Source organism: Coptis chinensis, chromosome 4 (genome assembly GCF_015680905.1).
Source record: "Coptis chinensis isolate HL-2020 chromosome 4, ASM1568090v1, whole genome shotgun sequence".
In the NCBI taxonomy this organism is placed as follows: Eukaryota; Viridiplantae; Streptophyta; class Magnoliopsida; order Ranunculales; family Ranunculaceae; genus Coptis; species Coptis chinensis.
In genome coordinates this window covers 45,928,226-45,940,269 of record NC_141459.1, presented here as the reverse complement: position 1 = coordinate 45,940,269, position 12,044 = coordinate 45,928,226, and the positions used below count along the sequence as shown (strand labels likewise).

At 34.3% G+C, this 12,044-nt stretch overlaps 2 protein-coding genes and 1 long non-coding RNA gene across 6 annotated transcripts; 2 read left to right on the top strand and 1 right to left on the bottom strand.

Annotated features, from left to right (window-relative positions):
• The first annotated feature begins 1,013 nt into the window (after positions 1 to 1,013).
• Positions 1,014 to 1,535, top strand: LOC147503700 (uncharacterized). The gene has a single exon (XM_086604932.1). It carries the CDS (start codon positions 1,014 to 1,016, stop codon positions 1,533 to 1,535), a length of 522 nt encoding a protein of 173 aa, XP_086461058.1.
• Positions 1,536 to 3,123: 1,588 nt separating this feature from the next.
• On the bottom strand, positions 3,124 to 11,570 carry LOC147503698 (peptidyl-prolyl cis-trans isomerase FKBP16-1, chloroplastic-like). 4 transcript variants are annotated; one of them, XM_086556936.1, is made up of 8 exons: positions 11,426 to 11,570; positions 11,114 to 11,314; positions 10,920 to 10,954; positions 9,318 to 9,411; positions 9,112 to 9,172; positions 4,322 to 4,370; positions 3,513 to 3,598; positions 3,124 to 3,385 (listed from the first exon to the last, which is right to left on the bottom strand). In XM_086556936.1, exons 1-8 carry the CDS (start codon positions 11,482 to 11,484, stop codon positions 3,305 to 3,307), a joined length of 666 nt encoding a protein of 221 aa, XP_086413062.1. In that variant the 5' UTR covers positions 11,485 to 11,570; the 3' UTR covers positions 3,124 to 3,304. The 4 variants fall into 4 exon arrangements, with proteins under 4 accessions (XP_086413062.1, XP_086413064.1, XP_086413063.1 ...); XM_086556938.1 differs by having other exon boundaries at positions 3,513 to 3,583; XM_086556937.1 differs by having other exon boundaries at positions 4,322 to 4,367.
• LOC147503699 (uncharacterized) lies at positions 4,381 to 8,137 on the top strand. Its single transcript, XR_015192796.1, has 2 exons — positions 4,381 to 5,188; positions 5,498 to 8,137. It is a non-coding gene; the product is annotated as an uncharacterized LOC147503699 (long non-coding RNA).
• Positions 11,571 to 12,044: the final 474 nt, after the last annotated feature.

Here is a 12,044-nt window from a genome sequence, read left to right as displayed (position 1 = left end):
CACACAACGTCCATTCCAAAGATAGGAATACAACAGAAGATCAAGAGGTTGCTGATTCGTAGAGCTTGGATTCTCAAAGTTATCACAGCTGATCAAAGGTATGGTTTCTAAACAAAATCATGAACACCCTTTATTTCGCTGCGCATGGATTTTCGCGGTTTGTAGTAAATCATTACATGAAACCATAACGGTTCCTACAATGAGGGGTTAAGGGTATGATGGTGCTAGCAAAATGCGGGGTGCTTGGAATGGATTGCAAGCTTTATTTCTTATGGAGTGCTCTAGTGCATATTACGTGCATTGTTTCGCTCATCGTTTACAATTAATATTGGTTGCAACTGCTAGAGATGTATCAGATATTGGGTTGTTTTTTTCAAAGTTGGGCACAATTGTCAATTATTTTAAGGCTTCTCCTAAGCGCCAAGCTGAGTTACTAGTTGTTCAAGTCGAAGAAATTTAAAAATTGATTGATTATGGTGAACTAGAGACAAGAAGGGGGGGAATCAGATTACGACATTGCAGAGAGCTGGGTCTACTCGTTGGAGCTCCCATTTTCGATCTGTAAAGAGTTTGATAGTTTCATTTAGTGCATTTTCTCGTGTTCTTGAGAACAACACAAAAAACAGATCAACTAATTCTAACTGGGGGAAGCTAAGGGTGCTCTTATTGCACTTAGATCGTTTGAGTTTGTTTTCATGTTACATTTGCTACATAAGACTATGGGAATCACTGACATACTTTGCAAAGCTCTGCAAGATCAATCTCAATACATTATTAACGCTATGCATCTAGTCTCTACCACAAAAGTACTCCTTCAAAACCTGAGAGACGATGGTTGGAGCACTTTTTTTTGTGAAGTTGACTTGTTTTGCAAGAAGAATAATATTGATATGCCTGATATGGATGCACATTATACGATGGGCACGTGTCGTTCTTGTCAGCAACATGATTGCATAACGTTTGAGCATTGGTATCACGTTGATATATATAACAGTGTCATAGATTTTCAGTTAATGGAGTTGAAAAGTAGATTCACCAAGGAAATAATAGAGCTTTTTACTCTTAGCTTTGCTTTGACTCCTAAAGATGCTTTCAGATCATTTAGGATTGATGATATTTGTCGTCTTGCTGAGAGATTTTACTTTCGAGATTTCAGTGATCAAGAGTTACTTATATTGAGAACTCAGCTGCAGAACTATGAGATTGATGTTTGTCGTAATTCGGTTTTCCATAATATGTCCACGATGTCTGAGCTGTGTAAAAGATTAGTTGAAACTAGAAACTCGAAGTCCTACCACTTGATTGATAGATTGGTTCGTCTTGTACTTACTCTTTCCATATCTACATCAACTACAGAAAAGGCATTCTCAGCCATGAAACTTATCAAAACACAGCTTCAAAACAAGATGGAGGATGAGTTTCTTGCAGATTCAATGGTCATCTACATTGAAAGAGATTTTGCTAATGATATTGATCTGGATTTGGTAATAGATGATTTTGATGCCCGCAAGACACGCAAAATACTGTTTAAGTAGTTTTGCTTTTTAAATAGATTTGTAGTCGAACTTGATTAGATATTTTGATGAATTAGTATATATATTTGGCTACTTGTGAATTCTGGTGTTTCATTTGTTTCTTTGGAATGTATCTATTATTTTATTTTTTTTGAGACTCTGGTTATCATTGTTTAGCTCGGAGAGAGTTGAAATGCTGGGTCTGCCCCTGCCAGAGGGTGATGTATGACATTCCCAAAAAAAACTTGAAGCAACATGGTGTATCACTTTCTCAGACTTCTTGTAGGAATATGCCCCGTCTTTAATAATTCAGGCTGCACAAATTTGGAATGATAGGAATATAATTAAGACGGTGAGGTTGAAGAAGCATGTATGAGATTTGGAGAAGGTAATAGCCATTGCCATGATCGATTATGTACGTGAAGAAGAATGGTGTTGGACGAGGGGGGCATATCATATAACAGGTTTATATAAGCTTGTCGGACAAGTGAAGAGTGGCTAATTAGAATGAATACACTTAATTAGCTCCTTCGATTTTGGAGCCAGACTCTCTTACTTATCATGCACTATGTTGTTCTGTTTTTTCGCTAGAAATGCACTGTATTGTTCAAAGTCTGAAGTCTATATATGTTGTTCAAAAGTCTAAATTAGTTAATAAAACGTATCAAGTGTCAACTGAAATAGTTCTAAAAAAGTACATTATTTCTATTATAATTTTGTTGAGTCCTATTCTTCTCCTGAAAATTTATGTTATTTTTCCTAGTTCTTGGGAGAACTTTCTCTTGAAAATTCCTATTCTTGGCCTCTTGGGTCATCAGGACCAAGCAATGCTTCAATAGGTTAGAACAATTTGGTTATCTTTCAATCTGTATTTGACTCGGATCAGGATCTCTAAATATACGTTGATCCAGTGCCACTAAAATAGCCCAATCAAAATTTTTTTAGACCCCATTGTGTTCCCATATCATCTAATCGTCTTTTTTTCTCAAGAACAATTGACCTTAATATTTTTTTTTGATAATTAACCAATTAATTGACCTTATTACAGCATCAATAGGATGACATATAGGATCTGATTAGGTCCTTCATCTACACATTTCCTATTACAAGTAGTACGCAGTGACTAGTGTTAAGTATTGACAAGGCTGGAAGTATACATCTCTATACTCTCGGGAAAAGCTTCACCCTTATGCTCATATTTAAGGCTTTTGGCTCAAACTCACGTGTTTTTGTCTGGTCTAACTGTGTGACTTTGGTCACACTAAGCTAGTTACTCTATGCAGTGCGTAATTCGGGCTGAGATGCTTAATTATATGAAATAATGCAACGCCTTTTACTGTCACGAACCGTCCACAAAGTCTTATTATGTCTCTTACAACTTAAAGTCTTATTATGTCTCTTACAAAAGTTGTAGAGAAGATGATGTAGAGCATGAAGTTGTGCTTTCTAGGTTTACTTTAAATAACGGGTTTGTAGTTATGTATGTGATTTGTGATTGAGAGATTCAATAAAAAAGTGATTTTTAGGCCGTCTTTTAATTGTGTTTCAATTAAAGTGTAGATTCAATTAAACTAAAACTTCAGCCAGTAAAATCTACATCAGAAGATGATTGAAAAGTGAAACTGCTTGCCGTTAGTATAAATAGGAGACATTGTTACAATTCCAACAAGGAGATAATTGTGTAAAGATCTTGTTCTGTTAACAACAGTCTTCTCAATTTCTTTCTCGAATCCAGAAGCACACTGTCCAACCTTGCAAGGTAATAATTACAGCCAAAGCAAATAACATGCTCATGATGATACCTTCAGGACTTGTACCTCAAATATCAATGACTCGTTTTGATGAGATAGAATTCTCCGACGATGGCCAAACTGCAATCAACCACCAACAGACAAGAATCTTACAGGAAATAAGATTTTTGTGTAGAACATAAAGGGATACTAACTAACTACCAGAAAAATATCAAAGTTAAGTTAAAGCACATGGAAAGATCATAACCTCCTCAGGAATAGGTTGCAAACTTTCACTCACATATCCTACCGATGGAGGTATAAGTGCTCTTCGCTTCCCTGCAAAACAAAAAACTAGAGATGAGGTAATTAAGTAGCCTACTTGAAGAAGAACTAATCGGTCTACAAGAGATTGTAGATGTGGAAAATACACATTTTCTTCGAATACAGCTTCTGTACGTGCTGTTACTTTAAATATGTGAATACTTTGCCACGAAAGTAGTTTCAAATCAAAAGGTAAATGTCAGAAAGAGCAAAGTTTGCGTATCAAAGTATCTTCATTGAAACTTCTGTTCAGAAACTATAACAAGTTACGATATGTTGATCGTTTAATTTATAGGTAATACTGTAATAGACAATACAGAAAGTTGGATAATTAGATAGTTGTCGGTGCAGTCATTCCCAATTTTTTTTGTTGTTTAGTCACATTTACTTGTATCTTCTATCCATGTTGAATAAAGGGAGAAATCGATAAATAGAAGAAAATCAAAGATACCATGAATCAAGTGTGAGTTTTCCCAGTATGACACTGAACAAGGAATCATAGGGAATTATCTCCTTGTTTGAATTGTAACAATGTCTCCTATTCATACTACTAGCAAGCAGTTTCACTCACTTTTCAATCATCCTATGACTGTAAAATTCATGTATTACATCAGAATGGTGGGCAACAACTGCAATTGGTAATCAGTTTGGAAATATACTCCACCCAAGAAGGTAAACTAATTAGTTTTGCAAACATCATATATAATTTAGATGTACTAGGAAACTTATGAGTCCTGCATTTATAGGGCTTACCTCCAACCTTCATACCAATCAATACTTCCTTCAGGCCCTGTATGATCTGCTAGAAGCACCATACACATTTATTAATGAAGTATCGCTTGATCAAACCAAATAACGGGGAGTCTTGAAAAACAGAAATATATGACTTCCAGACTTGAGCTTGAACTTTGCATTTTGGCTCAGGTAAATGGAGTCCTTGATTATAATTATCACTAATAATAGTATGTGATTCATTAACCTTTCAAGATCATGTACATTTTTTTTTCCATCCAATCCTACATACATTAATATCCATTCTCTCAGGATGCTCATACTGAGCCACATCAGCAAAATTTTCAAAAAAGTCCTCACTTAACAAATAATTAGTTGGTTGATTACCAAGTTAACCTTATTATTGGTGTGAATAGTAATTTATAAAAGAACTTTTTGGTCTTTTCAATTGTGTTTAAATTGAAAAAGTAAACACACTCATGATTTTCCTATTCACCATTAGAAATACAAAACCCAAAAAACAATCACAAAACTAAGTTAATAAACACCACCGATCCATCATCCAATTCCAGCTTTGACTACCCTAATGCCGGGCAGTTTGCCAATCCTGAACAATATCTCCAACAAAATTTGCAAGCTTATGATGTGCAAGCTGGCACTAACTTCCCACAAGATCCACGCAAAAAAGGATCGAGGGGGTTTGGGTCGGTTTTCAAACGTGATGATGAAAGGCTTCAGCAACTTAGGGAAAAGGATGCCCGGGAGAAGGATCCTGGTTTTATATCTGAGAGCTACTCCGAATGCTATCCTAGATACCCGGAATATAACGGTGAAGTCGTGGATAGTGACGATGAGGATGACTTGTCAAAAATGGATATGGGTGGCAGAGTAAGTCGTTTTCTTATTTGTAAGAACATGCTTGATACTTTTTGAATTAATAGATAGTAATTTCTTCAATTCTGAAGTTTGTGAACAATGAACAATGAATGACATTACACCATTATGAAATGTAATATATATATACACACACATTAAATGCAAGGCTGGTACATGAAAGATTTTTTTTCGACCGAGAAACAAGATGATCACGTGCAATGTAATATGTGATTCTAATTTGAGAAATCATTAGGGGATAACTTCAAACCAAATTTGGAGATATATATAGATACTTATAAGGCTATTGGATTCTTTTTTGAGGCAAAGGGTCGTCTTCATAGGTGGGATTTTGAGACTGAAGAGGAATGGGCTACATACAATGAACATAAGGAAGCAATGCCAAAGGCGGCATTCCAATTTGGTGTGAAGATGCAGGATGGTCGTAAGGCACGTAAACAAAACAAGCATAAAAAACTCACCAATGAGCTACACAAGATTAACAAGATTCTTGCAAGGAAGAAGGGGGAGAGCCATGATGATGATGGGGAATATGACGATGAGATTCAGCCTGGAAAGAAAATTCATGTGTGAAGCTTGATAGGATATTGAGATATTCCGACGGTTCTTGGGAGAAACTTCTCTTAGTGCTTCAAATTTTGTGATTTTTCACGACTGTTGTAAAACTGAGACATGCTTTACCGTCCATCGTGGGCATATCAGTAGTCTGTGTATGGAATGACAATGTATTGTCATTTTTATTTTGTCTATTTATGCTACACTACTCAATAAGTAGTCGTTGCCTATCAAGCCATAGCGATGGGAAAAAAAAAGACGTAGGATTTAATACCGTTGTTTTGTTAAGTAGATTGAAGTGGGGTCTTTCACGAACAGGGTTTTGTTTCTGTCAATAAGAAGAAGGCGATGATGGTTGGGTTCTTATTTTATTTCATAATTACTAAAATAGGCCATGTCGTAGAATTGAAATAACTGACGTAGTTTTATTTTATTTTTTTCCAACACACATGAAAAAGACAATTTTAACTTATACTAAATTAGAGAGGACACCAAATTTAGGGTTATTTTGGTAAGAAGACAAATAATTATTTTTCAAGTAGAGACTATTTTAAAAAATTTGCTGACATGGCTCACTATGAGCATGCATGTTCTGCTTTTGTATTCTAGGAGAATTCAATAATAATAATGAATGGAGCGTGTAGAGATTTCTAGGGTACACATGAAGCTTCTTGAGGTTTGTTGAGAGATGAGTATATTAGTCTTATTTATCTTCATTACAAAATAGCTTATTTTTTCTTCATTGATGCATACCATCATCAATTTGTTGTCGGCGCATTTATATGAGTTCAATGAATCATCGATATGTTGTACATACTATGTTTTATATTTTTACTATAAAGTTCAACTTGATAGATTGCACGCATAGTTCAACTATGTTTTCTTTCTGCGTCTTTGTCTGATATTGGATTCTGGCCCTTTATTGATTTTTCATTTGTGTTTTTAATTTCTCAGAAAAATGCAATTCACATGGTAGTTCTTTTAGTTATCGGGTTTAATTTAGTTTATCTATAATATTTATTTCCTTTGATTCTATGCAATTGTTTTATTATGTGTTTCATGGTTCATGGTTCTAAAGTAGTTAGTGATTACTTTTTCGTTCCATACTGATTAACTTTCCCACACCTAAAGAGAAAGCTAACTTTGTGGTGTGTCACATTGGTGGAAATATAGGTCTAATTTCCGCTAAAATAACTTCTATTTCTCATCAAAATAGTATTATATTATCTGACTTAAATTTATTATATAAGATGTTTGCAAGTCAGTAATGAACAGTTGAATGCTTAGCAATTTCTGGAGCTCTTAGACATTGCGGTAGCTTTTGGTTGTCCCTCCTAATAATTAATAATATAGATTTTTGCTTTCTATGAAAGTTTGATTTTTTTTTTCTTATTCTTTAGTCGTATTAATGGCTATGTTCTTTATGTGATCATATAGTTTTAATTGTGAGTTTAACTGTTTGAGAAGCTGTCTCATAGAATGGTTCTATTAGTTTTGATCAGGCACTTTGTTACCTATGCTCGGGATGTCGGTCAGTATATATAACGGTGACAAATGTGATAATTTGTTTACTCTTGCATTTAAAATTTATAATATTGTTTTCATCAATAATTTCAGCAGCTATAGAAACTTAAAAAATTGAAGAACCAAAGGCACTCGCTTGGAGGCTCTAGAAAAGTTGTACGGTCATTTGAAACAAGACCATTACGAGCCAACGACAAGCAAAGTGAGTCCAACGTACCTTGCTTAACAAATATTATGGTTGTGATCTATATTATATATACAGTTAGAACTACCACTAAATATATTTATTTGCATTTGGCAATATATTAGATATTCCATTCAAGGTTTAGGCTAGACATATTGGTAACAACATAATTTGGCACAGATAGATACAAAACCGACATGTACACAATATGCATGTTTGTTATATATTAGCACATAGCTTAGATTTTTTGTATAGACTTTTGAATTGGTGTGGTATATTGACCTTCTTTTGGCATTGCAGGACGAATAGTAGAACAAACTCTAGGGATGCAAAGATCAGTGGTTAATCACATGGCCACTTTCAAGGTGCACAACAGATATGTTTATGGTGCACAACTAATTGCAATTATTTATGGTCGTACAAGTACCAAACAATGAAAGATCACCGTAGAAAACAATTATATTATGTGGTATACTATAGAGAGTGATTAGACTATGCAGATAGTTTTTTTGTATGAAAAAGAAAAAAAAAAAATGTACACTTGAACGAGTTTTTGGAGTATGTGAGAGTTTAGGACTACTAATGAGATCATTTAGTTATGTAAATGTATTGCTCTCTATGTGAAATGTGAAAGAGATATATAAAGTTGAACGTACGGAATTTTGTCGTATTTTTGTGTCTATTGATATTTTTGTGTATCTACTTATCTACTGATATGTTCAATGGCAATGGCAGTTCATTTTTGTGTTTTCAATGATCATCTTCTCTTTACTTCTTCAAGCTTTTTAGTCTTCTTTTAACTTTATTATGTTCTTTTCAAGGCAAGTTAGAAGTTTGCAACTACTCTTCAACAACAAATATCTCATCTTTCACCAAGTTGCAAGCATCACGGCCCTTACCTTATATTTTGTTTCATGGTTGGGATTGCATAACACAATCATTAGGTGAGGTTCTTTGGCTAGCTATGAATAAATAATAGGAAAATAAAAGACCATTGATCGATATAAGACCATGTTAAGTTCTTAGTGATGTCCAAGTCTTAAAAGTTATAACTCATGTAATTTATGTTTACTGAGAAACTTTGAATACAATGGTTTGCTAACATTGTTAAATAACATGTGAGAACTTTCTTACTCTTAAAATTGTTCTTCAATAACATTCGTTTTTTTCCATTGTTATGTTAACACGTTTGCGATTAATTTGAAAGAAATTGAACTTATAATCTTCAATAATACAATGGTTTGCTAACATTGTTAAATAACATGTGAGAACTTTCTTACTCTTAAAATTGTTCTTCAATAACATTCGTTTTTTTCCATTGTTATGTTAACACGTTTGCGATTAATTTGAAAAAAAATTGAACTTATAATCTTCAATTAATTATATTTGTAACTTTATAATGTTACTGTTTTGGCAAAATCTAACGCTAGGAACTATATATATATTATACAAATGGGCTTAAGCACATCAACCAAAATTAAAAGCCTAAAAATTAACAAGCCTACACATAATGGGTTTAAGAATAGCAGGCCCGACCACAGGTTGGGCTGCATGGCTAGTTTTCATATAGAACTGAAAAAGAGTAACTCTCTTATCAATTCTGAGGAAAATCATATCAAAGTTCAGAAGAAATAATTATGGACAAAAGACACACCTGGTTGTCAGCCAGGGGAAGTTTCACTGGTGTGCTTTCACCGCTGAATTGATCCACGGTGCTACATTTAAGTATAAACATAAGCATATAGTATAGTATAAGCCTCTATACCTTGTTTCTTAATGCAATCAAAATCTCGTGATATATGAATTTGAGATAGCTCCTTCTAAACTAAAGATTGACAAAATAAATCAAGAGTACTGTACCTATGAATAAAATATCCATTAGAACGTCTGCAAACATAATTAACTTCCACCAGACCTCCATCTTGAGCTTCTGGTCCTTCTCCTTGAACAATTTCTGACATGAAAAGTAATGAAGTGTAATCTTAGAGTTGTCCACAGGCCCGGCCCTGAGCAGGTGCCATGTGGGCGACCGCACAGGGCCCCCAATATATAAGGCCCAAAAAAATAGTTTTAGTGGAAAAAGCTTATTTCGCAAATCAAAAGTCCAAACCGATGAAAAACCCAAAAAACCAAAAATTTCACAGTAAACAGTCGATTCTCTCATATTCTCTTTCCTCATTAATTATGTTAATAAAAAAAAGAAAATAACAATAGATATAATAGATGAGGAGATCTTCTCAATGACTAGATCTCTCTCTTTCTAATTAATAACGTTTTCTTTTAGAAAATCACTCCAATTAATTGCTTGAGTTGTCCTCAATTACTCAAATACAAAAATAATTAGTAAAAAAAAAAAACCCCTCATTCACCTTATAACCATCTAGTATCCTTTCATTCTCAATAATTTCTTTCTTTACAATTGTGGATCCGTATTAATTTTCACTTCGATCAATATCAATTACTTATTCACCTAAATTTTGATTATTTTTCAAGTAAGTTAGAGATTAAAATCAATTTTTTCTTTTCTTAAATATTATTTCAATAACTCAATTTAATTCCAAAGTAATCTAGTATAATATTATTCACCTAACTTGATTTCTTGAAACGACATGATTGTTTTCCTAATGCATTCATAACTTATAGAATTTTGTTGATTGTTTCCATTACTGTCGCGTATGCAGAAAGAAGTTTTTTTAAATTAAAATTATTGAAATCATACTTTAGATTGACTATGTTACAAGAAAGTCTAAATGGGCTAGCGTTAATATCTATTGAAAATGAATTTTTAAATAAAATTAACTTTGAAAGTTTCATTGATGATTTTGCAGCCAAAAATGTGATAAGGGAAATATTTCGATGATCTAATTTGTGTTGATGGAAGACTGGAAGAAGGCCACATTTCGCCGTTTGCACATGGCCATTGAAAACTCTGGGACGCCCTGGTTGTCCATACTACACATCCAAGGTCCATCACTAGCATTTACAGCGAGCTTTTCTGAAGCAACACAATGTACGTAGAATTGGAGTTGCGTTATAGCTGATTTTGTTTCATGCAATTCCATATTGACATAGACCACCAACTCAACAAGTACAAAGTAAGAAGGGGCAAGGGAGTTTGAAAAAATCTAAAGAGGAAAAAAAATCCAGATACTCTGACCACTAAGAAAGAAATTGCAGTTTCTCTCTTGAGATAGATGCAGCAACTAACTATATCGGAATTTTCCCCTTCTCTGATGGTCGAGGTGTATCAAGGGGTCTTTGTACATTAATTATATTAGGGTGTGTGTGTAAAAGTTTTTTTTTTTTTCTCTAAAGGAGCACCAGTAGTTGGTATGGATGCCTGCCATTCTATATGCACAATGAAAGCAAATTGAAACTGTATTGTGGTTTTGCAGTTATCTTTAACCCCTTGCAGAAAAAATCTTTTCGACAATAATATTACGAAAAAGATGCACATTTCACCTTCAATTAGCACTCCGCTGGGCAGCTTCAAAGTCCTGAGTGCTTCAAATTCCAAAACGACATTGTTCATACAAGCTTAACAAAATGAGCAAGCATTATAAACATACATACAATGTTTTTTCTTAATCTAATTCAGAGTTCCATATCCCGGCCAACAGCTAATAAAAGCACAAAAACTACTAGAATTTTCATACCGAAGAACTGGAGGCTCCTTCTTCTCAACCATGGGACTAGGAGCACCAAGAGAAACTCCAACACGCAATAAAACAGAACTTAATCCCATGAACTTTATAACTATCCTCCTCGACACTCTACTCATTCTCAATGAATCCAAATTGCTGGTCATCTTCTTTTTGAACCAAACCTGGTTTCCATATGGTTGCTTGTTCATACAACTAGTTTCATACATAAGCTACAGTACGTTAGTAACTTTATCTGAACGGACATGCATATATACTACATTTTCACGAATGTGGCAGGATAGGGAGGTGTACGTAATGTCTTACCTTATATATTTGGACGTGAATTTGAATTTATTTGTGCATTGGACGGAACATACTTCCATTCTTACTGATGAGTGGCAGAAGTGCAGAATAGTTAGAAAGGAAGCAGACTAAAACTATGGATAAGTCGGTATAGACGTATGGTAGAGACGAAATTGAAGTGCGGGACCAAATTTTGTGTGTGGGCCTGTGGTCTGACCACATGCTCTGAGACTGTTACATGTTTCACTGTTTTAGTAACTCGTAATTGTAATTGAAGTAGAACAGCGCTCCAAAACAGAATTAGGAAATAGTAATACACTCGAATTAGAATTCCAAAATGTAAACCACGCTTCATGCATGTTTATAAATAAAGAACGTCGATACCATGTTTCCATTAATTACTTGTGCTTTCAATATGAGACGAGAAGTACTTTTTAATTCGTTGAGAGATCTTGCGAAGAAGGCAATAGAAAGTTATCTGGAGCGTGTTAAGAGGGGAAAAGAGGGAGAAGATAATGAACCATTAATGCCACCACAAGAGGATATAGACTCACCACTAGCGGAAGGTGGTGGAATACTGCTACCTGAAGTGGAGAAGAAGATTGATAAAGCTAAAAGAAAGCTAGATGAATACTATTAT

Bases quoted from the DNA above. Each gene is read 5' to 3' on its own strand.
- LOC147503700 (XM_086604932.1), top strand. From the start codon at position 1,014: ATGGAGTTGAAAAGTAGATTCACCAAGGAAATAATAGAGCTTTTTACT.
- LOC147503698 (XM_086556936.1), bottom strand. From the start codon at position 11,484: ATGGAAGTATGTTCCGTCCAATGCACAAATAAATTCAAATTCACGTCC. The intron at 11,315-11,425 runs GTAAGACATTAC...GTATGAAACTAG, and splicing joins TTCACGTCCAAATATATAAG to TTGTATGAACAAGCAACCAT. The intron at 3,599-4,321 runs GTAAGCCCTATA...CCTCATCTCTAG, and splicing joins GATTGGTATGAAGGTTGGAG to TTTTTTGTTTTGCAGGGAAG.